This window comes from Candoia aspera, chromosome 3 (assembly GCF_035149785.1).
Source record: "Candoia aspera isolate rCanAsp1 chromosome 3, rCanAsp1.hap2, whole genome shotgun sequence".
Lineage (NCBI taxonomy): Eukaryota > Metazoa > Chordata > Lepidosauria > Squamata > Boidae > Candoia > Candoia aspera.
In genome coordinates this window covers 31,544,681-31,570,126 of record NC_086155.1, presented here as the reverse complement: position 1 = coordinate 31,570,126, position 25,446 = coordinate 31,544,681, and the positions used below count along the sequence as shown (strand labels likewise).

The following is a 25,446-nucleotide window of genomic DNA, read 5'->3' as shown; positions in this document are numbered from 1 at the left end:
TCCGACACAGGTAAGGACTCTTCTGCTGGGGCTGTGAGCTCAAAGGATCAGTTGTCTCCGGCAGCTTGCTCTTCGCGTGTCTGCCTTTTATGCCGATCCCTTCCGCACCTATTCCCCTCTGCAGCCTTCTCCTTCACACACTTTTCTGCATGCCTTTCCCTCATGCTGATTGGAGGATTCAAATCCTCCTCCAGAGACTGGCCAATCAACATCTGTATATTCTCCCACACTGCTGAGTCACTTCTGCATTTTGCTTTCTCAGTTTCTGCCTGGTAAATTTCTGTTTCCCCTTCTGACTCAGAAAGAGTTTTGTTTTCTGAGTCAGAAGCCGGCTGAAACCTCACAGATAATGATCTTAAGTCAAAAGACAGTATTGTACTTTGCATACAGAAGATCCCAAATTTCACATAGCATCACCAGATCGAAAAAAACAGAGCCAGAGTGTTGATCCTTAGATGAACCCTTTGATCTCACTCCAGGGAATTCCAGATGACTGTTATTTATCCTATCCTGGAGAACATGACTTTTATTTAGCATTTCTCAGATTATCTTTCTCAATTGCTCTGTTCTATGCCTCAATATGTATTATCTGCCTCTCCTCAAATCTGAAAATGTGTACCTATTTCTTTCTTTTTAACATTATATATTTTCATTTTTACCATTCTAATTTTTTCTTGACTGCTGGCCTTATGGCCATAATAAAAGTTTTAGTTGATTTGAACCTTTGGTTTGTATTCACATCTTACTTCATGCCATAAAATATACTGTGTGATCTCGTACTATGTATTTTAGTCTAGCCATAGGATTTCTGTGAAAATAAAAAGAGACATGCATATATTTCTTGAGGGAAGGTGGGATGGCAAATGCAACAACATAGTAATGAGAACCAGTAGATAATGCCTGCCTGAACAAGGGCTGTAACTTGGGATAGAGCTTTCTTTTCATAGGAGCACAGTGCTTTATCGAGGAATCAGATGGACTGGCTTTCCTTGTTCTTCAAGTTTCCCTTGCTTTAAGTAGTTTTAGTATTAATCACTTTAAGAAATGATTGATGATAGGCATTAATGTCTGAGGTTGGCTTAAAATTCTAAACACATTTGTACTTTTAACAAATGTTTTAAAATTCTCACATTGAAGATTAATTTCTTGAGCCAACTGTGAGCATTTATACACTTAGTAGAGTTTGCTGGCTGTAAGCATTTGTATGAAACCTGCTAAGTTTCTCTGAGAGCCAGTTCGGTCTAATGGTTAAGGTTCTGGGCTAGAAACCAGGAGTCTGTGAGTTCTAGTCCCGCCTTAGGCATGAAAGCCGGCTGGGTGACCTTGGGCCAGTCACTCTCTCTCAGCCCAACTCTGTGCAATGTAGACTAGCCTTCTCATGGTGCACCCCAGGCAACCTGACTTGTCACAGCAAAATAGTCGACACATATGGCTGCTGGACCTCACAAGGATTTCCCAGCAAGAAAAAGCAGCATGAACACCAAACTGCTATGCCATACAATTAAAAAAAAAAAAGTTTCTCTGATGTTCTTCCTGCATTCATATTTCAAGAGACCACCATATAAAGATTTAAGAATGGACGACTGATAAGGAACCCAGGGCCTGGAGCCACTGTGTTCTTGAATTCAAAATACAGCATATATAAAATCAGCTGATAATTATTACTGTTTTTATCAATACATTTCCTTTTGGCATAGCAACCTTTTAAGTAGTTATCCCCAAGTTCACTCTGCAATGAACCATTATTCACACAGAACAGAGCCCAAGGAAAAATCCGTAAGTTCTCTTCCCCCTTGCAGCAGCAGCTAGTAGAAAAATTATCCAAACAATGGGATAAAAATGGCAACCCTCAAGGCAGATCTGTAATATCTTCCTATAACCAGCTGGGTGGCAGATTAGTATTAATTTGATGGACACTAAATGTGGCATGGTTACTAACTGAAATGAGCTACCATCTATCTGGTAGGTATCTTGTTTATCACACAGAGGGTTAAGCCACTGGTTGTGTACACCTGAAGTATCAAAGCTGGCAATGTTTATCTGCTGTTGAACAGGTGCTGCTACTCCCACAAAGCAAATTTACAGTACTTTCTTTCCATTGATAAAGTAAGCAAAGTAAAGATTGCATTTTCCACGTTGCGATTTTATTGTTTTATACATTTTCTCCTCACTGGAAGGCAAAAAGAGAGAGGAAGGAATTATTATGTTACTAATGCAAAGAGAAAATAATGCAGAGCTATGTTTAATGCAGTTGTTGCTATTGCTGTCATTTGTTTGAATTTTTGTAAAAAAAAAAGAATATAATATTTTTGTTTGTCAGTTGGGCCTTCTATCATATTGTTCCTTTCTCCTCTTCTCATCCCTAGCTTTTTACAATGAATCTTCATTTTCTCGCTGACACACTTATATCTAAATTCCTCATTTCCTGCCTTTTTTTATTTATATCTGTTGCTTGGTGATTTGATCATGCTGTGGAATACAGGATTAGCAATCTCTCTGTCCTTGGGTTTTCATCAAGGACACCTGTTCTGCAAGTTGCACAATTTCTTCCACGCCTTAACCCCTTCAAGTATAGCTCTTGTGCAGAAATGTGCACAATTTCCTTCCTTGCCTTAACTCTTTCAAGCATCAAAGTTGTGCAGAAATGTGTGCATATGCATATGTGTGTGTGTGCATGCAAGGGCACATGGAGGGGAAAACTCCCAACGTAAATGTTTTCACCACTGTACTTTGCCAGCTGACAGGCTTTTCTAAGAGGCTTACAGAAGAATCTAAAGAATATGTGAGTGCATGTGTGTAATACACATATATAAACACACATTCTTTCGTCCTTGCAAAAAATGTAGCAGCTGTTCCTGTGCAGATAGTTCTTATCTCACTAAAACATAACATGTAAATGATTGTTATCAGCCAAGGAAGTATCTCTAATAATCTACCTTCAGCAACTTTTAAGTCTCACAAAATGCATTCCCACCATAAAAATAGATCTGCCCCTCAATTTACAACATAGCAGATTTTAACTCCAGATTGAAATAAAGGTCTCTAACTGGGAAAAGGAAATTCTGCCCTGCTATGGGAAGAGAGTTGGATTTTTTTTTAATGCCAAGTGTCTAAGCAGAATCAAGAGCATTAAATTTTGTTAACATTAGCACCATCTAGAGGAACAGGGGTTACTCAGAGGTATACCAAGATGGTAATTTTCTGCACCAGCATGGCCCATACCAACAACCACAGTTCTACTCACAATAACAAATGGATACATTCCATAGAAATGCAATGCTTTATGGCATGTGCATGTAATATGAAGCTTGTAGTGTACCAAATCTAAACATTTCCTTCATTTCCCTTGTTGTGCACACTTTACAGCTAGTTAATTTCCTCTGCTTTTTAGATGTCCTTTAAAACTCCATAGGCTCTTAAGAACAATTTCCTAACACAAGACTGCAGATCCTTAATGAGCATATCATTTGTTTGCTTTAGGTCCCAGTACCCAGCCTCTCCTGCTAGAAAGACATAAGCACAGCTAAAACAGACCTTGGCCTGAAACCTGAGAGAAGTACCAATCGCTGCAAACAGAACTGGAATATACAGTTAAATAATCCAACAATCTTAGGACAGCTTTTGGGGTCCATTTTTTTCCCAGACTGGCATATTGATCTTATCCAAGTTCTGTTTTGTTTTCTCTTTCGTGTTTTTTCTTTCTTCTGTAGCAAGATAAGAAAGGAGTTTGTAACTAGTGTTCATTTGAATGCCAGTGGTACATTCCTTGGCATTGTGAACCTTGATAAAACAACTCCCATCAGCCTCAGCTAGAACAGTAAAACATCCGGAAGAATTTAATTTAATTTAATTGATTTAGACACTCCCTGACTCCAACAGACTCTAGACAGTATATAATAAAACCAACAGAATAATAACAGAATACAATAAGTATAAAAGAATAAATGGAATGCAATAATTATAAAAGAATAAACAACAAGAATGGACTGCGGATCTGACTAACCATATACACACACAATCCAACAGCCCCCGCCCCCACCCCGCCTAGCCCAAGGCCTGAGAAAACAGCCAGGTTTTTAAGGCTTTCCAGAATGCCAGAAGGGTGGAAGGATATCACATGGATATCAAGTGGAATCTCATTCCATATCCTAATTGATATTCAAGACTTAAAGCTTATTTAAATGAATGCAGGTGTGGAAAACAGAAACACCTATAGCAGATACATCTTCCTCACCCAGCGTAGCCATATTGGGAATTATTGGAATTACAGTCTAAAGCTACCAAAGGGCACCAGCTTAAGAAGGGCTATTTTAAGTAGTGATGAAACTGGCATTTTTCTCTGAAGTATTTGGTATAAAAAATGACTGTAGAACCAAAAGGAATACTGCATATGTATTGGTTTTCAAGGAACCATAGTGTTTCCATCTGTGTACAATTGATTGAAAAGCTTTGCCAGTGAGCTATGACAATATCTGTCCATTCATTTTCCAGAATAATTTCTGCAAGGCTGTAGAAATGTGCAGCACTCTGAATTTATCCTGAAGATATATTAAAGCCATAGATATGGTACTCCTATCTATAAAGTATAGCAGTCAGTATTATTTAAATTATAATTTATTGATTGATAATACTTGTTTTTACATTTGCAGGCTTTAGATTTATTATGACTAGTTCAGGGGGATTCCAAAATACTGTAGCCCAAAGCATTACAATGCCATTTATTTATGGGAATATTATTTGAAGTGGCTTTTTCCTGCAAAAGTTATGGCAATTGCAACTTTGAGACCTAGCTACAATCCTCCTTTTTCACTTTGAACAAATTAAGGCTCTGAACGCTCAAGTTCCATCCCATACACAGAAATGATTAATAGAAGAAATCTCTTTTTCTTTAATTCTTGCCACTTTTCTACCCAATGGCACATGTCGTGCTTGGCCATGCAGGAGTCAAGTTGGAAAGTATTTGGCAGAAGTAGCAATTACCCCAAAACTCTTCTGAGAATATCAAATTAGGGCCTCTATATTGGGCCATGGCAGCCATGCATGTTAATAGGAATAAGACAGAGGCATTTATGGTACTATATTATTGAGAGGAAGCTGATCATCTCACATTTTATCCAAAGGATAGTAATATGGCAGGTGGATTATCATATGAGAAACTCAGGTAGTTTGTTATCCTTTAGTTACCTTTAACATTTACCAATAAGAACCATGGGTGTCATTTGTTTAACACAGAGTGATTTTGTGTGCATCAGCAGGATTTGGAATAACCGTCTTGTCTCATTTATTGTTCGTGAAAACTGAGCATTTCATTATGGCACAATTACCAGTTTCTTTGCTAAGATGCAGAAGCATTAGGACTGAAACTCTGGATTATGCTTCTATCAGCTCCAGTCCCCTCCCCCATAATCAGTCACATGTTTGCTCTCCTTCCCAACACCCACCTAGTCCCTTAATGATTAATGAATGCTTCTGCCAATGAATAGGAAAAATAAACCCACAGGCATGGTAGATTATCTGGAAAAAAAATGTAGAATATTTTTTTAAATCTTTAGCTCTGATAAATGGCTGAAGTTAATGCTCTGGGGAAATAGAAAGAAGGCCAATTCTGCCAGTATTTAAATGGATCTCACAGCAAAGCCCTTTTTACACAAATAGCTTTTAGGAAACCCTGCTAGGAATTGCTGTCCACATTTCACCCCAGATTTTCAAAGTGTCAAGTAGGCTTTAGTTACACATTTTCTCTTTTTAGTGAAAAAGGCCAAGTGGGTGCTACAGTATGTAATGGTTTCTAAACAGGATCACAGGTAAACTGTATTAACATGTAGAAAGCTAAATCGGTGCACCAGTGAATGGAAGCCTTGTCTCTGTGTCAATTAGGACAATTATTAAACAGACACTCTGCTTTCCTCTTGATTTTTTTTTCTTCGTAGAAACCCCCTACCATTTATAGCTATGAATCATGACAATATTTACTAGTTTTTGGAGCTATCCTATCGAACAAAAAGTCAGAAAAAGAACAATAATAACATATCAGTAATTGCTAGGGTTTGTTATTCTTATTAGAGAGGAAGGCAATACTTGAAACTACCCTGAGCCTAATAAGAAATATAACTTTTTTTTCCCATGACATGAAATAAAATGTATGCAAACAGTATCATGCAACGTATAACCAAGAAGAAAGTATGGAAAGTTAATTCTTGTACCCCAGAACAGGATATTTATAATTGGACTCTCAGGGGTGGGGGTGGGAATGGGGATGAGGGTGATGGTTAAGCCTCTAAATAGGGCAGCACAGAAACCACCATCTTTATTCTCCGGAAGGAGGGATACAACTCACAGACAGGCCTACCCAGCTGGCCTTCTATCCTCCAGCTTTCATTCATGGACACTATTTTTCAATCCTCAGAGCCCTCCCCCCCCCCAAATATGCTGCCAATATATGATAGAAACAAGTTAAAATTAAACATCTGATGTGTTTAATGCAAAGATAAAATAAAAACCCATCCCTCAAACAAGATTTTTATTCCTAAAATCTTGGGAACAACAGCCACAAATTTCTGACCTTTCCTTGTCACTTTTTTTTCTCAATACACCTTTCAGTATATTAAAAGGTTGCTTGCTTCATTAAGAGTCATGTGATAGACTTGTCATTTATTCATTCTAAATATTACGTGCTCCTTGGACAACATCAACCTTTTTTTCACGGCAATTCCACATAAAATGAAATTTAGTATTACAAAGATATTTGATGAACTTTGTATTGCAGAGACTGATCTGGCAATTCAGTTTGAACTCTCTGGCTTTTTATCAATGAATTTAATGCAAAACCCTAATGAGATAAGAGGGTAATTAAGTTAGCATCCACTGTCAAAAATATTAATATTTAATAATAATTGTCTGTTTGAAATATGCTATGTCCTCTTTCACACTATTGTCAATCTGCATATGGACAAGAAGAGGAGAAATTGGAATGTCTCTACCAATATATTAAAACCCTGCTCTAATAGAAAAATAATGAGGGATCCTAGCTGGTGTCTTCACATCATGTGCCAAATCCTGCTATTGAAAATCTGGATTTGGCTAAATATCTTCAGTTGATGGCTGATTAACCTTGAGATAATCATTGGAAGAAAAAGAGGGAAAGGTACTCTCTAGTAATCTTGTATGCGCTTCTATATTATGCTTCAATTTTTTATAAATGCTACACATCTTGCTTTCACTCTGAGTAAGGTATTGAGTGGAAAGATTTTCAGCAGCCTTCCAAAAGTCACAGGGTACAGAGTTTTATGTTTATTCTTAGGCTTCATGCAACCACCTTCCATATATAGTTTATAGGTCACATTAGGATTCAGACCCTAAAACCAATTTAAATGCTTTTGATAAGCAGAACAGTAGCTAAACCTATTTTACCTTGCATAGCAGGTTTATGGCCTGCAGTGGTGTTTTTACACTACAGATAGACACAAAAACAGGTGCAAGGCCTGCTTGCAGCCAGCTGACAAAAGGTAACTAGTAGCTCTCAGGAGCAGGACTGACCCTGCTGATCTTCATGACCTGCCAGTTTCCAGATCAAGCACAAGGAAAACCCCACACAGAGTGTATTACCATAATATATGCAGGATGTTACCAGTTCTTATCCAGGAAAAGGTACATGTCATATGCCAGCCAGAAGTAGGCATGCCTGATGCCAGATCAACTTGCACAGGCTACCAATTAGCTACTGAGCCAGGTTTAAGAATTTGGTTATGATAACTAAGAAACCAGAATACCTGTCAGATCACCGTTGCTATTTGAGATCTGGTAGGTCACTGAGATCAACAGGTAACCCGCTACTGAAGGTTATCTGTTCTTCCAATGACAATGATGATTCCAGAACCTGTTCTTCCTAAGGAAGTGCAACCCAATCTACAGCAAGTAAATTCCCTAATTCCAGAACCTCTACCCGCAAGGCCTCCATCTTGTCAGGATTCAGTTTCAGTTCATTGGTCCTTAACCATCCTATCACTGCAACTAGGCACTGGTTCAGAACATGCATACTTTCTGCTGATTCAGATATTACAGAGAAGTAGGGCTCAGTATCATTGGCATATTGGTAACACCCAGCTCCAAAACCCCTTTTAATTGTCCCCAGAAGATAATATTGAACACCTAATTACAATAGTCAGCAAATCAGTTGCAGATGTTTCTTGTGAAGCCAATATATATGATTAGGAGTGAAACAAATATTACATGATAAATACAGTATATTCCTTATATCACAGATTCAGATGTTACTGGCTTTATCCTGTTACATCTACACTACAGGTTCCCATGGAAGAATGTCAAGGAACTCAGCCAGCTATTGGTATTTTGGGATTTACCCTAGAAAATAATAATAAAATAAAAATAGCATGAAAGCCAGCTGGGTGACTTTGGGCCAGTTACTCTCTCTCAGCCCAATTCACCTCACAGGGTTGTTGTTGTGGGGAAAATAGGAGGAGGAAGAAGTATTAGATATGTTCCCCACCTTGAGTTGTTTATAAAAATAATAAAGGCGGGATAAAAAATCTAAAAAAAATAAATAAATTCACCTTCCAAAGTGCACTCGAGTTTCACTTTCCAGAAGTGTACTAGATATTTGTACATTTGATATGAAAGCCAGGGGCATTTAGAGAGGCCATGATGAAACATTTATTTTTCATTCTTACCCAGAAAGTTTTTTAAAGACTATGGAAAGGAATGTTTCAGTATGGGGGGAGTGGGGATTCATATCCACATCAGTGCTTATGTAGGAAGGCTGTCTCCTAATGTGAAATCAGCTAACAATCACTTTGTGATTGGCTGAAATCGAATTCATACTTCCTTTCATCTTTGGGTTATGGGCATGTGATGCTGGGAATTCTGTAGTTTTAATACATCTGGATGGTAGTAGGCTGGGGAAGGCTGTTGTTGTAGAAGGAGGTGTAGGCAAGGGAAGAGAAGGGGAAAACATTAACAATGAGATCGTGTTCTCCTTACTAAATATCCTGGATTTTGTTGGTTTTATTAATATTTCACTGTACGTGAATGTCAGTTCACTTTGAATTTAAGATAATCAGCTGTTGGTTAAACTGTTACTTCTAACATTTTACCTTGAGAAAGAAAATAATTATCTACAAAATTTAGCTTTCTAGAACTAAATTTTTCTGAGTGTAACTAAAACTTAAAAAGAAATAGAAGTAGACATTTATTCACTGAGAAACCTAATCTCTTGGGAGTCTTGTTCAGAAATTGAGATGGGTTTTTTGAATCTCATATTGGTCTCACTTATTAACCACAAGGCAGTTTTTCCTGTTAAGCTTGAAAACTTCAATTTCAGCCACATATAAGTGGCCCAGATCTATTTTTTATCTCATGTAATTTTATGCAAATGAAAGTGTCCCAGTTGCTGGGATGTCTAATAAAATCAAAGTAGCTGGATAAGGTTTTTCTTTATTTTTTTTTAAGTCTGGTTTCTTGGATTGAATAATAACTTTGGTTAGCCACCCAGTGTTAATATTCAGAGTTTTATTTGTGATCTTCTTAGTTATGCAATAAAGAACTTGATGTCATATGTTTCTACCATTGGATTAGGCAGCTGCCACTTGTAAAGGTCAGAAATGACAATCGTCCTTCCATGGAGAACAATGCCTCCCCTTTTCCTAACTCAAAATAGCAACCTTTACAGTAGTAGTAGTTGTTGTCTTTTGCCTTTTTTAGTACTTTTCCTTGTGGAATTGTAATGTCTCTGCAAATAGAGTTATAATTATATATTATAAGTCAGTGTTTCTCAGCCTTGGCAACTTTAAGATACGTGGACTTCAACTCCCAGAATTCCCCAGCCAGCTTGCACTGGGGAAACACTGCTGTAAGTGAAATTGCAAAGTAGCGGTTTTGGAACTGGTCTAAGGACACAAAGCCATTGCCTTGGCATATTGTTCTTTTCATTTTTTATAACAAAATTCTCAAAAAAAAATGAAAAAAAACTTCCCTATATTATTTTCTGAGCATAAAATATGCTGTTGATTTAATACAATGATATTTTCTGCCCATACATATGTGGAGCATCTTCAGTCCCTCAAAAACCATCTCATAAATGCCCTCAGAATTTGACTTGGGAAATGAAGGCTACCATCAGAAAAAGTGATGTGAAGCCTCCTCGGTTGAATGAAAGCCAACTTCTGCTACTTTGGAACGAAGCTTTTGGTTGGACAGACATTAAACATCTGTTTGGCTGCCCTTTTAGGTAACACATTATGTTTTTAGCCTAATGTATAACCTAAGACTTGTGGGAATTAAAAATCATCATCATCATCATCTAAATTTTTGCCCATCCCAAGGCAGAAGGCTGGGGTTAATAATACTATATAGATTTTTTTTTTACTGTGCCAGATTGTATATTAATCACCTCCTTTAAAAAAAAACTGCTCAACTCTTTTACACTTTAATGAATCTTTACTCCTAGAGCCAAATGTATATTACTAAGCAAGTAAATGCCATTATGACATGTATGCATATGTAGGCTGAATAAATGCTGAATGGCTCAGCAACCATGCTCTATTTCAATAATACTTTGTTGTGCGCAAAAATAAGATTACAGATTAAAACATTCAAACTGGGAAGGGTGTAATACTCTAGTATATGTCAATGGAAGAGTTTGGGATGGTGCATTGATGTTCAAATGCTTTAATGGAGGGAGTATCTGTTCTGATAAAGTGCATAAATGCTTATAAAAATTATCCCACTTGTTATAGTGGGCAGATTGCTCTGAAATGTGGTTTCCAAAGGCAGGATTGGGCAGAGATAACTTTCCATCCATAGTTCTTCCTCTCTTCCTGGTGGGCCTAATCTGGACCAGCCATAGTTGGAACTAGCATAGTTAGTTTCATAAGTACCAACACAATAAATATATGGATGCCTTAAGCTCACATTATTATTATGTATACACAACAATGCGAAATCACAGCTGCCAGTTCTTTAGCTGGTATTGGCCTTCATTCACATCAAGTTCTTCCCCAAAACCTAGGATATCGTAATGTGTCAGCGTAGTATATGTGTGGATCCAAGCAGTGTGGCCTTTTGTAATTAACACATGGAAATTTTGTCAATGCACAGATTTTCTAAGTGCCGTCCAAGGTTTTTTGGTATGGCACCTGGTGTGCCGATAACCACTAGGATGACCACTGCCAGTTTGTTTGTTTGTTTGTTTATTCTTTTTGTTTGGTTTAAGGAAACATTTTAAAATCTCAATTCTGCACAATAGATTCAATAAAAGATAACCATATCATTATCATTGATATATAATCCACGTCTGCAAGCAACTTATTCCTAAATCACAAGTAATATCAGGTCTTCAGTCCAGAGTTGGGGCCATAAATTTATCTTTCCAATGATGAAGGACATATTTCTTCCTGATAAGGGTGTGGACACCTTCTGTTCTCTACCCATCAGTTTCTATGTAATGATTATGTAGTTCAAAAGAATACGGACATCCAAAAATATAGAACCCTGTCTCAAAATCAAATTGCTATGACTTCTTTGCAGGATATAATAATTTTAGGACATCACAAAGATATGTTTTAGTGAAGTGTTATTCTCACTGCATCTCCAGCAACATGATTATTTATTAATTCCTTTTCTGTACATACACAATGAGGTCCAATAAGTCTGAAATAGTTTTTGTTGAATAAATTGTAGTCCACAATCTATTGAAATGTTTGATACAGACATTAAGATAATTTTCCATTGTTTAGATAAAATGGGGATTTTCAGTTCCTTGTTCCATTCAGTCTTTAAAATTTTGCATATCAAATTTATGTAGTGATAGCAAGTATTTATAGAATCTAATTGTGCGCTTCTTTGTCTCACAAGGTTAGTGGTCATTTTTAGTGATTTAGGTGTCTCTGAAGCTGAAAATGCTACTGTTCTAAATCAAGATGTTAGTAGAAGTTATAGCTATAAATATTGCCAACAAGAGGCAAAAGGCAAATAATTTTTATGCTTTAACACAGGAAATGATAAAAACTCATTATCTTTCAATATTTGATCTAAAGTAAAAACTCCAACATCCATTCAAATCTTCCACACTGAAGGGTTTTTAAAATCCATTTTAAGGTCTGGAGTACTCCATATCATCAATTTAGCATGAGAAAAAGATTCAAAGTTCAATTTTCCAGAAGTAGTATAGCACAATTTTTGAATCAATTTAATAGCAACAGGAAATGTATCTACAGTAATCTGTTTTGAACTCGCCTTCTGGTAGGAATGGCGGACTGAATGGCTGTGCCTGCTGGTTCAGCAGACAGAGCTGACAATGCGGTAATTTTCAGGCTCAGGCAGGTTTTCCTGAAGGCCAGAAACTTTCTCCAGATCAAGGAGAATACCTGGAATCATCCCATCTGTCCTCCAGATGGCTGCTTGCAGCCAGAAGATCGCAAACAGCATTTTGCTTTTGACTGGTAAGAGCCAGCTGGGAGGTGGGGATTTCATCACTTTCCAAGCCACACTGTAGCCTTAAAGGGACACTAAGACTGGCCACCCCATTTCTAAATCACCAATTTGTATATTTTTTAAGTATATGTACTTTCTATAGCGAGGCTTTAGAAAGGCTGTCTACAGCGAGGAGAAGCTGGTTCTCTTGGTGTTTAATGTTATTTTGGGACTTTTTAAAAAAAAAATCTTTTAAGTTTTGGATTTTGTTTTCCTTCCAAAGGAAATTCCAAAGATTGAGAGTAAACAATTGTCTTCCTGTTACTATTTTTGTTCTAAATTTGAAGATATTAGCATTTTCCTACATGTTGAATCAGCTGTTTTGAACTTTCAGTTTTCTGCTTCTACTTTCCTTGGGGAACTGTCTGCATATCTCACACTTATATAAACACATTCCAGAATCCTTTCATATCTTCCATTTCGCTGGTTAAGCTCCTAGGGGGCACCATAATCTACTGCTTGAGACATGGAGGATTTCAAACAGATTCTTTCTGACTTTTACCAGGATTTTAAACAGATTTCTTCTGACTTCTATCAAACTTTTATGCAAAATATTCAGGACATTGTGGAAAATATGAGATCTAAAATGTGCCGTCAGGTTGGGGATGTGGTGGATGAAATTGAGGAATTTAAGAACAATAGAAAGGGTTTTTTTTAAGACTGAGATTGGGATTTTTATCGAGATGCTGAATGAAGATTGGATAATCGAGTTGGAGAAATCTAAGGGAGAGAGTGATCTGCAAGCCATAAGTAAAATCGATCTCCTAATGGAATGCCATGAAAAGAACCTGGAATCTTTGAGGGGGCCAGTTGGGCTGCTTGATTCTTTCAGGAGGAAAGCTCTGTGCACATTGTGGGGATATGTAACTGCTTTGGTTTATTTTGAAGTGGGATAAGGGTTGAAGAATGTTCATCTGGTTTGCTTTAAGGATTTGATTGATGCTATTTGCCTTTAAAGATTTGGATTTACTATTTTGAATTGGCTTTTGGGGGGGTTATTAAGATGAAAATTATTAAAACTGTTGCATTAGGGTTAAAGAATGTTTATCTGGTTTGCTTTTAAGGATTTGATTGATGTTATTCCCTTTTAAAGAATTGAGATTACTGTTTTGAATTGTCTTTGTTTTTTGGGTTTATTAAGATTGAGATTATTAAAACTGTTGTACTATTAAGTATAATAGCAGACAACTTATGTGCTTTTTAATTTGATTCTTATTAGACAGAAATGTATAGAATAGTGATAGGAAGGGAATAATTAAATATTTTTATCTTTTGGAGGGAGAAAGATGTTTAGGAGATTTATATGAACTTTTTTTCTTTATTTTAATATAAGATGGAGGAGCAACTGTACTTAGTGATTTTTATTATGTGTTAAAGTGGAATGACTTACAGAAATAATGTGGTGTTTTGATTTAATATAGAGTAAGAGATTGATTATGGAAATGTTTGTATATCCTTGCTGTTAAGTCATAAGCCACATCTTTTTGTAAATTTGAAAAAAAAATTCTCTTGTGTTTCCACACTTTTTAAAGTTTTTTCTTCCTTTGTAGTTTTTTTTTTGTAGTTTTTATTCTTCTCTTGAAACCTAATAAAATTTACTATAAAAAAAGTAATCTATCTTGAACTCAAAACAGTCCAATTAACAAAAAGTACTGTGTGTGAATATTCCAAAAGGACCTAGGAAAGAGAAGTATATACTAAGTGAAAGTATCCAAGATTTGGTACCAGTGAAAAGGTATACATAATGGTATAACTCAAGATGCAGGAAACTAAAGCCCCCACCTTTATCAAAGTACTGCAACTTTTTCAAAGATACCTCCAGAACTGAGGAACCCCACAGAAATTGACAAATAGTATATTGAGCTTTTGAAAATGTTTTTTCAGATACGTATATGGAAATTCCATGTACAATATAAAGTATCCTGAGAATTACAGTACATTCATTTTGAGAATGCTTACCTAATCCAATTTTTTTGAATATCTTATTTATATTTAATGTAATTACTTGAGGAATATCACATGGAATACAAATACCTAAAAGTTAATAAATCCAGTACAGATACAAAAATGGTAATTGCTTATTGATACCAGCTCCATCTTTGATCACTTAACAGAGCATTGCTTAATTTGCCCCAACTTATTAATCAAATACCTCAGAGCCAGAATCAAAGTATGATCGGAAACAAACAATAAAATATCTCTAGCATATAATACCAATTTATATGCTAATGAATTGTGCAAAAAAGCTCCTGATATTATTAGCTTGTCTAATAGAAAAAACAGAGTTCCAAACAAAAATCAAAATGGACATCCTTATCTAGTATTTCTATAGAGTGAAAAAGGATAGATAAAGGCTTAAAAACTAGCTAATGATTTAGACTTAAGGCTGCATACAGAAACTTAAGACTGCATACAGAAACTGGACCCATTTTATAAATCCTATGGGAAATACATAGCTAAGGTAATTTAGCTATGGTAACATGCCTCGTGTGGTGCAGAGTGGTAGGCGGCAGTATTGCAGCCGAAACTCTCCCCATGGCCCGAGTTCGATCCCAGAAGAAGCTGGATTCTCAGGTAGCCGGCTCAGGTCGACTCAGCCTTCCATCCTTCAGGGGTCAGTAAAATGAGTATCCAGCTTGCTGGGGAAGGTGACAACTGGGGAAGGCAATGGCAAACCACCCCTAGTCTGCCAAGAAAACGTCATGAAATCAGCATCCCCCCAAAGGGTCAGACATGACTCGGTGCTTGCACAGGGGACCTTTCACATCACAACATGCATATGCTACCTACAGATTTTATTGAAAGCTTTTTCTGCATCAAGTAATAGGATTGAGGCTTTGTCTTTTCCATCTTTACTCAAATCAATAACATTAACAATTAACAGCCAAATATTATCTGATCCATGTCGGGTTTGATTATTCTTGACCATTGAAGCAATCACTTGCTGATGTCTGTTGACTAAAACAAGTTAAAGACTTTAATATCTGCATTAATCAGTTAAATAGGATGTTAGCACCTAATATATGATCTTTACCAGATATAACTTGCTATATGCTTCATTAACTGAAAAGGATAAGATGCCACTTTAAAAAATCTGGTTGCATATAATTGATAGAGTTTGGATAAAATATATCAACAAATACTTTATACCACTCCACAAGAAATCCATCAAGTCCTGGTGCCTTGCCATTACTTATAATCAAAAGTAAAAATTACTTTTTTGATCCCATCCACAAAGGAGCAACTAATAATTTGTTGCTAGAGCTCTAAATAGACCTTCTCTGAATTTGATACCTCCATGCCACTTCTAAAATAGCATTTTAACTGGTGCAAACAATCTTAATCATATCAGAATGGCTAGATAAATGTTCTAATATGATGGAAAAACAGATAGGAAACATCCATGATAAGCCCAGCTATCATTTTTAACCTCTGTTTGTTTTTTGGTAGATTTGATTGGGCCTGCATTTCTGTTTTTGGAAAAAGCATATAAAATGGACTTTCATATCACGCGTATACAAAGACTGGATTTATAACAAACTTATCACAGATCCCTTGAGCAATATGCAAGACGTAAGCAACTGTGCAATCAGAGCAGTATCATCCTGTTCCTTTTGTTTAATTAATATTCTCTTCTTGGGCTTTTCAGGCATATAAAAGGAAAACTGAAGCAGCAAAGAAGGAATATCTGAAAGCTCTGGCAGCCTACCGGGCCAGCTTGGTTTCCAAGGTAACAGACTATGCTTCATATGTGAATCTCGATGGTTGTAGCAATGATAAATTAGTTGCAACTCATGGACATCTCTGGAGAGGAGCAAGTTTGTAAGAAACAGACTATAACCAAGCTATCAAAACTACTTTAAGTATTAGCTATGTTCTGTGAGAGCTAAGCAAAATATTCCAGCATGCCTCAAGGATACATAGTAAGGATCCTAATTTATTTGGTTTCATGAAAATAACATTGAATGTTCTGGGATATCTTTGCAATCTTTGGAGACAAGGCTTGTGGGCTCATTCTATGTTGCAATTAGATCCATTATTTTGATTTGGAAGTCTGTCTAAATACTTGTTTTACAACATAATTAAGGGAAATTGAAACATCTCTGCATGTATTCGAAGCTCCTTAAAATATAACTTCTATTAACTCAACCTTCCCCAGTCTATATCGTGATCCAAAAGCTTTAGCAAAGGCATTCATGTCCAGGGTAAGAATTAATACAGTGGTCTTAGAAGAATCAATAGGCATATGTTAGTCCCAGTCTATTCAGGGATTGAGATGCACAAAGATTTGAACAGTGGTCAGGGTTCATTAACAGATCAGAATTTTTTGTCAGGCAAAGAGGCAAAAATTTTAATGAAGACCGACATGTCTTAGCAGTACACACGATCAATTTATTACACAAATTTGTTCCTGTACCAGATTGTTCTTAAATAGAGGTTTTTTTTACTAGACATTTTCAGCCTCCCCCCAAAGACAGCCAGCAGCTGTCAGCTTTGAATGAAAGAGTTGGCCTACTCAAAGTTATAAGTTTCTCCTAAGTAAAGCATCCTTCCCAAGTTGTTGTTGCATATAACCTGGTTCTTTGCTGTCTTTATACCCTTTGGCATATGATCTGATGTTTTCACAAACCAGGAAGTTGAGATTGACATCAAAGCCTACAAGTGCAGAGTCAGAGCAGGGAGTGATTCAAGTTCAGTTCATCCAGTGTAGGTATGCCTGATGCCTTGATATTTTTTAACTCTTTTTTATTCTTCCACTAAGATTCATTTAGCAGGAGCTGACATGGCAATGTGTTGCCATCCAGCTGTATTGGACTACAACTCCCATCTTCTCAGCCAATGGGTGTGGGTGATGGGAATTTAAGTTGAGAAGGCTGAATTAGATGGTATTATCATCATGAAGTCATATTCATGTTCTGTATTTTTTTGTACCTCTCAGTTGTAAACAAGATTTGAAGAGTTTCTTGAAGTATGTACACAGTTGGTGGTTTACTGCCTGAGAAATAGGTACAGCACCAGAGATCTGCCTATTAGGTCCTGAAATTTTGTATGAAATAATTCTAATCAGTTTTCTAGGACTACCATATCAGGGTTGCAAAACTTGGATGATTACAGAGTTAAAGTTTTCTATATCTCTCTGCTGCTATCTAGCAATTAACAAGAGTTTTGTAGTCTTCATATAGTGGCCCTACTGTTTTCATCAGCTTCGCGGTAGCTATAGGCCTTGTTTTACTATATAGACCTGAGGTTTTCTAAAGGCAGTAGCTATTACAATTGATGATGTGAAAATAATGAGTAAACTTTTTCAGGCTGAGGGCTACAGTTGGGCTTTGAATGGCATGTAATTTAACTGTTACTATAAAATCAATTTACCATTAATATAATTGTTCCCTGTATTCAATAATTTTACTTATTAATTAATTTTATTTGATTGATTTGTATCCCATCTTTTCTTCAGAAGAACTAGGTAATGTATGTAGTGCTTCCATTTTTCCTCACAACAGCAGTCCTGTGTGATATGTTAGGCTAAAAGAGAGTAACTAGGCAGAATCATCCACTGAGCTTCTGTCTTTGAGAGTAGACATGAAGCTTTCAAGACCTTAACTATTACCCCAGACTGGCTGTCTAAATTACTTTAAAAATTACATTTTTTTAAAATGTTTATTTATCAAATTTTTCACCGCCAATCTCCTCCCACCAGAGACTCTGGGAGGTTTACAATAAAAATTTTTAGAAGGATTTTGAAGAGCCCAGCATTTTTAGAAGGACTTTGAAGAGCCCAGCCAAGGCTTTGTGGAGGAACACAAAATTCTAGCATTGCACTTCTGGGTTTAAAGCATGACAGATTTGCAATATGGAGGCATTAGAAAGTAAGGGGGTGGGTGTATGAAGAACCATGTTACAGGGAAAGAGATGGCATTTTTGATCATTTGAGAGATAAATGTCAAAACAGAATACTACATTATGTTTTTAACTAAAGGAAAGAGGTATTTTAAAGACATATTTTATTAAAATAAATTGGTCAGGTTCTCTTATTTAAGAAAGCAAAACTAACAAGAATGCCAATTATAACATAACAGTCATCCATGGTCAATTTACATAAGTGTTGTATAACTGCAGTATTATATCACAGTTAATCACTGAGGTACTTTGAAACTGGCAAGCATGGATTTCCCGCATCACCTTAAACAATGGATTGACTATGAATGATGAACAAATTGGCCATTTCTTTCTGCCATATGCTTCATATTTTCGTATTTTACTCATAGAACATAAATTCTTAACACTTAAGATACAGAATCATTAGACTGCGGTTTTCAATTTTCATAGGATTAGAGGTCAAGAATGCATGTCACTTGTGAGCTACCTCTGCTACAAATGTGAACTTAGAACAAAACACTCTCTGTTCAAGTTCCATGCAGCATTTGCAATTGTCTGAAGATTTTATGGCTGGGTATATGGAAGAAAACTTGGGGAATGGTCCTCCAGTAGTAGAAGGGGACAAAAAGAAAACAGCTATAATTTTTAATATATGATCAGTCAGAGTAGAATTGTTTGGAATTTGATAGAAGTGTAGAATGTATACATGAATGCATTGAAAAGTGAACACCGCCCAGTGAGAATGTAAACAAAAAAGGTAAGTTGAGAAAGAAAAAAAGAGAGAAAAAATAAGAGTAAGATTATCAGATTTAGATTTACTAAATTAATTCTGTTTCAGGATTAATTTAATAGGTGACTGGGGCAGCATACCCTGTTTTTACATTTACATTTTTTAATAGATGCAGTATGACCCATTGGGCACTTGAGAATCAGTTATGAGCAAAGAGTAATGCAGTTGTTATTTTCCCTGTATACAGTATAATAATGGCAGCATGTCTATGCTGAAGGAGTAGTTTGTGGGGAACTTATGGCAACTATTACTGGATGATATCATAGAGATGCATTGTAGACAATAAGAATATAAACCTCAGATGGTTTAGTCACTCTGATGGTATTAAGTGGCTGTGGAAGCAAGAAAATAAATGGAACATTTCATGAAGCAAACGAGACATTGGACTGTAATAATATTTTAAAGCCTATCCATCTTGCTAATCCATAGGAATTCTTAAATGGGTTTGGAACTGCCATCTTTGATCAAGCTGTTACGTGTAAGGGAATTATACGTTACAGCTAACATTGGCCTTTTCCTTTTCTTCTTAATTAGTAGTGCGTTTTGAATGCTTGTTTGCTTTGCTTTCAACATTATTTCAAAATAATGAAATAATATTAAAAGGGGGGCAGAAATATCTCACAGAGAGGATCAAAGAAGAGGGTCTTGATTTACTGATCACGCTTTGCCTATCAGCTCACAGAGAGTCACTTGGCATTTTCTTTAATGATACACCTGTTTGCTTTCTCATTTGCTATTGGAATGTGATTTCACTAAGCAGGCTGTGGACGGAGGGTGGTCCGGAGGAAAAAGTACAGTGGAGGGAGAAGGTGGGACAGTGTTCTTTGTATTGTAGACACAGAGCCCTATCTCCCTCAGTCTTTATTTATTTATTTATTTATTTATTTGATTTATATTACATAATTCCTTACATAAGTCAACCATGCAGTGGCCAGGCAGAGACTGTGCTTTTAATGTTAATATTATAAGGAAATAAATTTACTTTTTAAAACCCTACATCATTTTAATTTTAGTATAATTAAAATCAAGTAATCATACACTTCACGCTGTGCAGTGAGCACTAAGGAACTTTGCCTGGAGAGTTAACTGAGCCATGCTTGAAGGTTAAGAGCTGTGGCAAAAAGGTCAAAAAGGAAATAATCTGAGTCCCTTTCATTGGTTTAAGTGTTTCAAAAAATTCAAAACTGTACTGAATGAGTTTAAGGTTGAATATTCTGATATTGGTATTCCATTCATGCTGCATATAATTCATTGGCACACTATCTTACAGCATTTAGCAAAGCAATAATGGTAACTGTTGTGGAATTCTTTTTTCAAAAAGACAATTTTAAAATATGACTTTCATATTTAAATGTATCTGGGATAGAAGATTTTGGAGAGAAAAACCCTATCTTTCCCATTTATCCTTGCTAGCAAATACCTTAAGAACCTGTCTGTTGCCTTAGAGAGATAAATAAATAAAATTCTGTTAGAAATTGTCTACATTTGAAGCAATCCACAAAATGTAAGCAGGTGGCACAGCAGATAATATATGCAATTTTGTCAAAACTATGAGAATAAAGAAGGATCCTGATGGATAAGGACAGAGGTTAGCAACATGGTGCTCATGGGCACCTGCTAGGCTCCCATCTCAGGCTCTGTTTTTAATTTTAAAATAATAAATAAATGGGAAACTGCCTGATTGTAAAGCGAAGTGTTAGCTTGAAGATCAATTTATTTCTGAGAATGTCTGAGGTTCTCATGTAGGCTACATAGGCATTCTTGGAAAATAAATGTGATTAGAGCTATAGCCCAATCGTTTTCCCTGTGAATTTGCCCATTGGTCAGAAAATAAACAAGGATGCTAGCAAAGAATGTAACTGTAGGGGCAGTAGGGTTAGTGAAGATCAACATCACCATCTTATCTTTTGGTTAGATGGGAGATCGCCAAGAAATCCCAAATTTGTAAGCTAGATTGCAAGATGGCATGCCAGAAGAACAAAATAGCAGGTTATTTCCTTATTTTTGTAAAGAAAACTACACAGTTGTGTCCACAGAGTCACCAGGAATCAAGCTCAGTTTGAAGGAAACTTTATCGCTACACCCACCATGGCAGGCATTTGTGAAAGCACTTACAGCATGCTGTCAAAATTCCAGTTTGAGCTCAGGAGCCCCAAAAGTCTGCCAACCTCTGGTTTAAGCATTGAACAAGTAAGAAGTGCAGCTAAATGAAATAATGATCATAATAAACCGCCTTTCATTTAGACTTATATTGGCCACTTTGATTAGCAATGGCTCTTCAGGTGTTTGAAAAAATTACCTGTCATTTGATCCTTTAACGAGAGATTCTGAAGGTTAATCCTAGGAGGTGCTAGGTACAAAGCATTATTTTGTGTTTAAGCTGTGGCCTTAAGTTAATTAAGCCTAAGTCCATTTGTGTTGCTGGTACTACTTACAGTGTTATGTGCAAAATGTTTTCTGTAGTTGATTCAACCTAGCTCTGGGAAACTCAGCAAGTTTGATCTTCATTTAAAAATCATTGATCTTCATCTAAAATAGTCATCCAAAACTGTAGGCCTTTACTTAATTGTACACAATTTATACTAGAACACTGTGATTCAGGTCCACAATTAAAGCAGAAGATGTAGTGGCCTTCAGGGGAATAAAACACTTTCATTGGATGCATGTATTACGGTCTTCACAGCTGGGAGGGGAAAAGAACCCCCAAGACTAAATCCTTAAAAAAGGAAGAGAAAGTAAAGGGCTTTTGGAACTGATCTCTGTTACCTGGATCTCTGTGAACTAAGCTGTTCATCCAATATGAATAGAACAGAACAGAATAGAATAGAGTAGGACAGAATAGGACTTTTATTGTCATTCCACTACACACCAAGGTGCACATTAAAATGAAATTCCATTGCAATTGGCTCACAAAAAAATAATTACTATAATATATATATATATATGTATGTATGTATGTATGTATTTACCATTCCACTCCCCTAATCATTATCCCTAATAAATATCACGGTCCTACATACAACATGTGCCACAATGAAATGAGAGGGGATTATTAAGAGTTCAGGAGTCTAATAGCCCAGGGGACAAAACTATTACCTAATCTAGCTGTTCTGCATCAAATGCAGCGGAACCTTTTCCCAGAGGGTAACAAGGAGAACAAGCCACAATGAGGGTGGGAGGGGTCACTGACAATATTTTGGGCTCTAGACAAACATCTATGCGCTATATCCTGAATGGGAGGAAGTGAAACCCCAATTACCCTCTCTGCTGCCCTCACCACCCTCTGCACAGACTTCTTATCCGAGGCACTACAGCCTCCAAACCAAACAGAAATACAGTTGGTCAGTACACTCTCTCTAGTGCCTCTATAGAAAGTAAGGAGGATGGGAAGTGGAAGATGTGCTTTGCTCATCCAGTGCAGAAAATGCAAACGCTGCTGTGCCCATTTTACCAAGGATGCAGTATATGTTATCAAGCATGGCACAGCAAGCCTCCCGTATCTAACAAAACAAAAGGCTCAGCCCTAAGATGTCTAGAGATTATGATTGTACATCTTAGTTATGAAATCCAATATTTCATCGAGCTGTTGGTTTTTCTAAAATAGTCACTCCACATTACTTAAGGGGATTGTGAAATCTCTAGCAGAGTTTATACAGATCAGAGAGAAAAGAAGATAGCATTAGCCACAGATGTCATAGAACTATATAGAATATGAGGCATTAATACTAACTTAGTTGCCTGCTTGCTTCAGTGATCTTAAGTTACAAGAAGTGAAGAAAAGCTACTATGAACACGTCTCCATGTCATACTGGTTTGCACTGTATTTTTTTAATCTGCATATGAGATTCATATGTTGGAAAGGAATATTCAGTCATGTATTTTAAACTTGTTCTTAGACTTCTCTACTTATCAAAACTGGAAGCAAAGACAAAGATTTTGTAGAGAGGCAAACAATGCTGTTCATTAATCCGTATGTCCAAGTTGTACTTAGCTCATTTTCACTTGCAACTTGTTCTCTCCGTGTGTTTGTATTTGTGTTTCTCTCACAGAGTTCAGCTGACCAAGGCGAGACAAAAAATGTTCAAAGCAGCCAGCCTTCAAAAATGATCCCACCCAAACAGCCCTTGTATACAATGCCACCGCAAGCCTCATCACCTTATCCTGGCTTGGGCTCCTTCTTGTCCCCATCGGATCTGCAGAGTTACCGCGGTCACCCTCACCCCAGCCTCTCCAGGACCCTCAATTCCAAACCCATGTTGCCCAGTATCAGTGCCTCACCACCTCCTTCTTTCCAAATTAGCCCCCCTCTCCATCAGCAACTGTCTTTGCATCACCCGCAGAGCTCCATCCTCAACCAGCCCCTCAGCATGCAGCAGGTCCCACAGCAACCCATTTTGTCTCCTTCTATGGCACTACAGGTACAGCCCCCCATGAATTCTTCACCACCAGGCCAGCAGGTGAGTGGCTGAGTTCTGAAGCGACAGTTTGTAAACAGGCCATGCACGTTTACAGCTTGATTAAATGTGATACTGTGATCTTGGAGTCTCTTATGGCATGTTGTTGGGGTTCCCTAATTTTAGCAGTCCTGCTACTCCGCTGAAAATTATAGGAAAAGGGGTTCTAGAAGAGCATGGACTGGGGCCACACTGTGTGTCCAGCCAAAAAGAAGCCTGTTGGCTTAGTATACCATGTGAACCCAGCCAGTTGTGGTGTAATTAATAAACCATGGTTAACCAGATCTCAATATAAGGAGGTGCTTGCAGGCATGGCTTTCATCATCCATGAAATTTTACAAGCACTTTGAACAATACCATTTCACATTTCCCATTTGTAGAAATGTATTTGTAGATTTGTAGAAATGTATTTTCTCTGGAGTCCTTGGTGCTCTCTGAGCTTTGTTGTTTTCTTGCAGATGTTTCATTGCCAGACTAGGCAACATCTTCAGTATATATTCTCACATTGCCTCCATATAACTCCCTGTACTGCTTTTATAGTTTCCAGAGCATCTTCATTTTACATTCCTAAAATTTGATAACAATTATTTTAGTGATCTTAGTTTAGTTTTGTTTTTTTGCTTAAGTAAGAGATACAGGGGCTTAAGAAAGTTCCTTTTAAAACCCCTCTACCTCCCTCCCCGAAACATGTGAAAAACTCGATCTCGCCAGCTTTTACAATGTTGGTGTTCCAGTCTTCCTATGCGTCTTGGATCCTATGGAGGAAAAGACTGTTTTTAAATGGGATTATAATTCCACCTTCCAGCCAAACAAAAATTGCCTGCCCCATACTAAAATATGGATTTGTTATCAGTACGTAGTGGTAAGAGAATGGATAGTATACAGAATCAATTATAATTACTGTTGCCTGCAAACATGATCCATGTTTTTGATAGCCCCTAACTTACCTTTTGTAACTAGGTGAGGATTGGTATGCAAAAACATATATAAAAATATTTGATATCTGTTATTTATTTATTTTGTATACCTATTTCCATTATTTATTTATTATTGTGGGAAATTGTCATGTAGTAATTTAAATCAAAACGAGTTGTGGACTATTCACTGGGAAGTTGAATTCCGAATAAGTCAAATCAGGAATAAGTCAAATAAGGATGTTTTCCATCATTGGCTCTATCAAGCTAAATTTGTGTAGAACATCTTTTCTAAATCTTATGATTGCCCTGTTTTAAGGTTTCCTTGATTGTTGTATATTGACCATTTTTGAAAATCTTTATTTCCTCCAGGAGTATAGCTGGGATGTAAATTTAGTTGTTGTTATTCTGTCAGCCTTCCCCAGACTGATGCTTCCAGATATACTGGGACCACTATTCCCAGAGTGCCAAGTCACCAGCAGTCATAGCCCATCTGGAGGGTACAGATTTCAGAAGGCTTGATTCGGGCAATAACTGCAACAATATTTCACTTGGGCTGACTCTCAAGTTTTTGGGAACCACCAGTTAAAAACACAATGCTTGTAGAGATTTTCCTTGCCGTGTCCTCTTATAATCAGCTATTTTAATATATTGCAGCCATGAGAGATGCATTTCATGTGGGAAAAAAGGCTATGACTGCAAAGAAAAAAATGATAAAGGCAAAAATATTCATTCTTATGCATATAATGGACAATAAACATGGGATGATTTTTTTTTCAGAACATCAGTTTGTAAAGCTAGAATAAGGGGAAAAGGAGCAGATTGCTTTACAGAATAAATAATCTGAAATAAAGGTTCTTGAGCACTTTCACAGTTGTTCACATATCAGCGTATTTAAATACTTGGCTCATCTGGGATTTTC

At 36.8% G+C, this 25,446-nt stretch overlaps 1 protein-coding gene across 3 annotated transcripts in view; it reads left to right on the top strand.

Annotated features, from left to right (window-relative positions):
• The window catches only part of TOX2 (TOX high mobility group box family member 2), a 259,168-nt gene that overhangs the window by 220,766 nt on the left and 12,956 nt on the right, over nucleotides 1–25,446 (top strand). For all 3 annotated transcript variants that reach the window (XM_063297236.1, XM_063297234.1, XM_063297235.1), the window contains 2 exons: nucleotides 16,136–16,216; nucleotides 23,206–23,613. In XM_063297236.1, coding sequence (XP_063153306.1) covers nucleotides 16,136–16,216; nucleotides 23,206–23,613 — 489 coding nt within the window. The remainder of the gene's footprint in view (nucleotides 1–16,135; nucleotides 16,217–23,205; nucleotides 23,614–25,446) is intronic.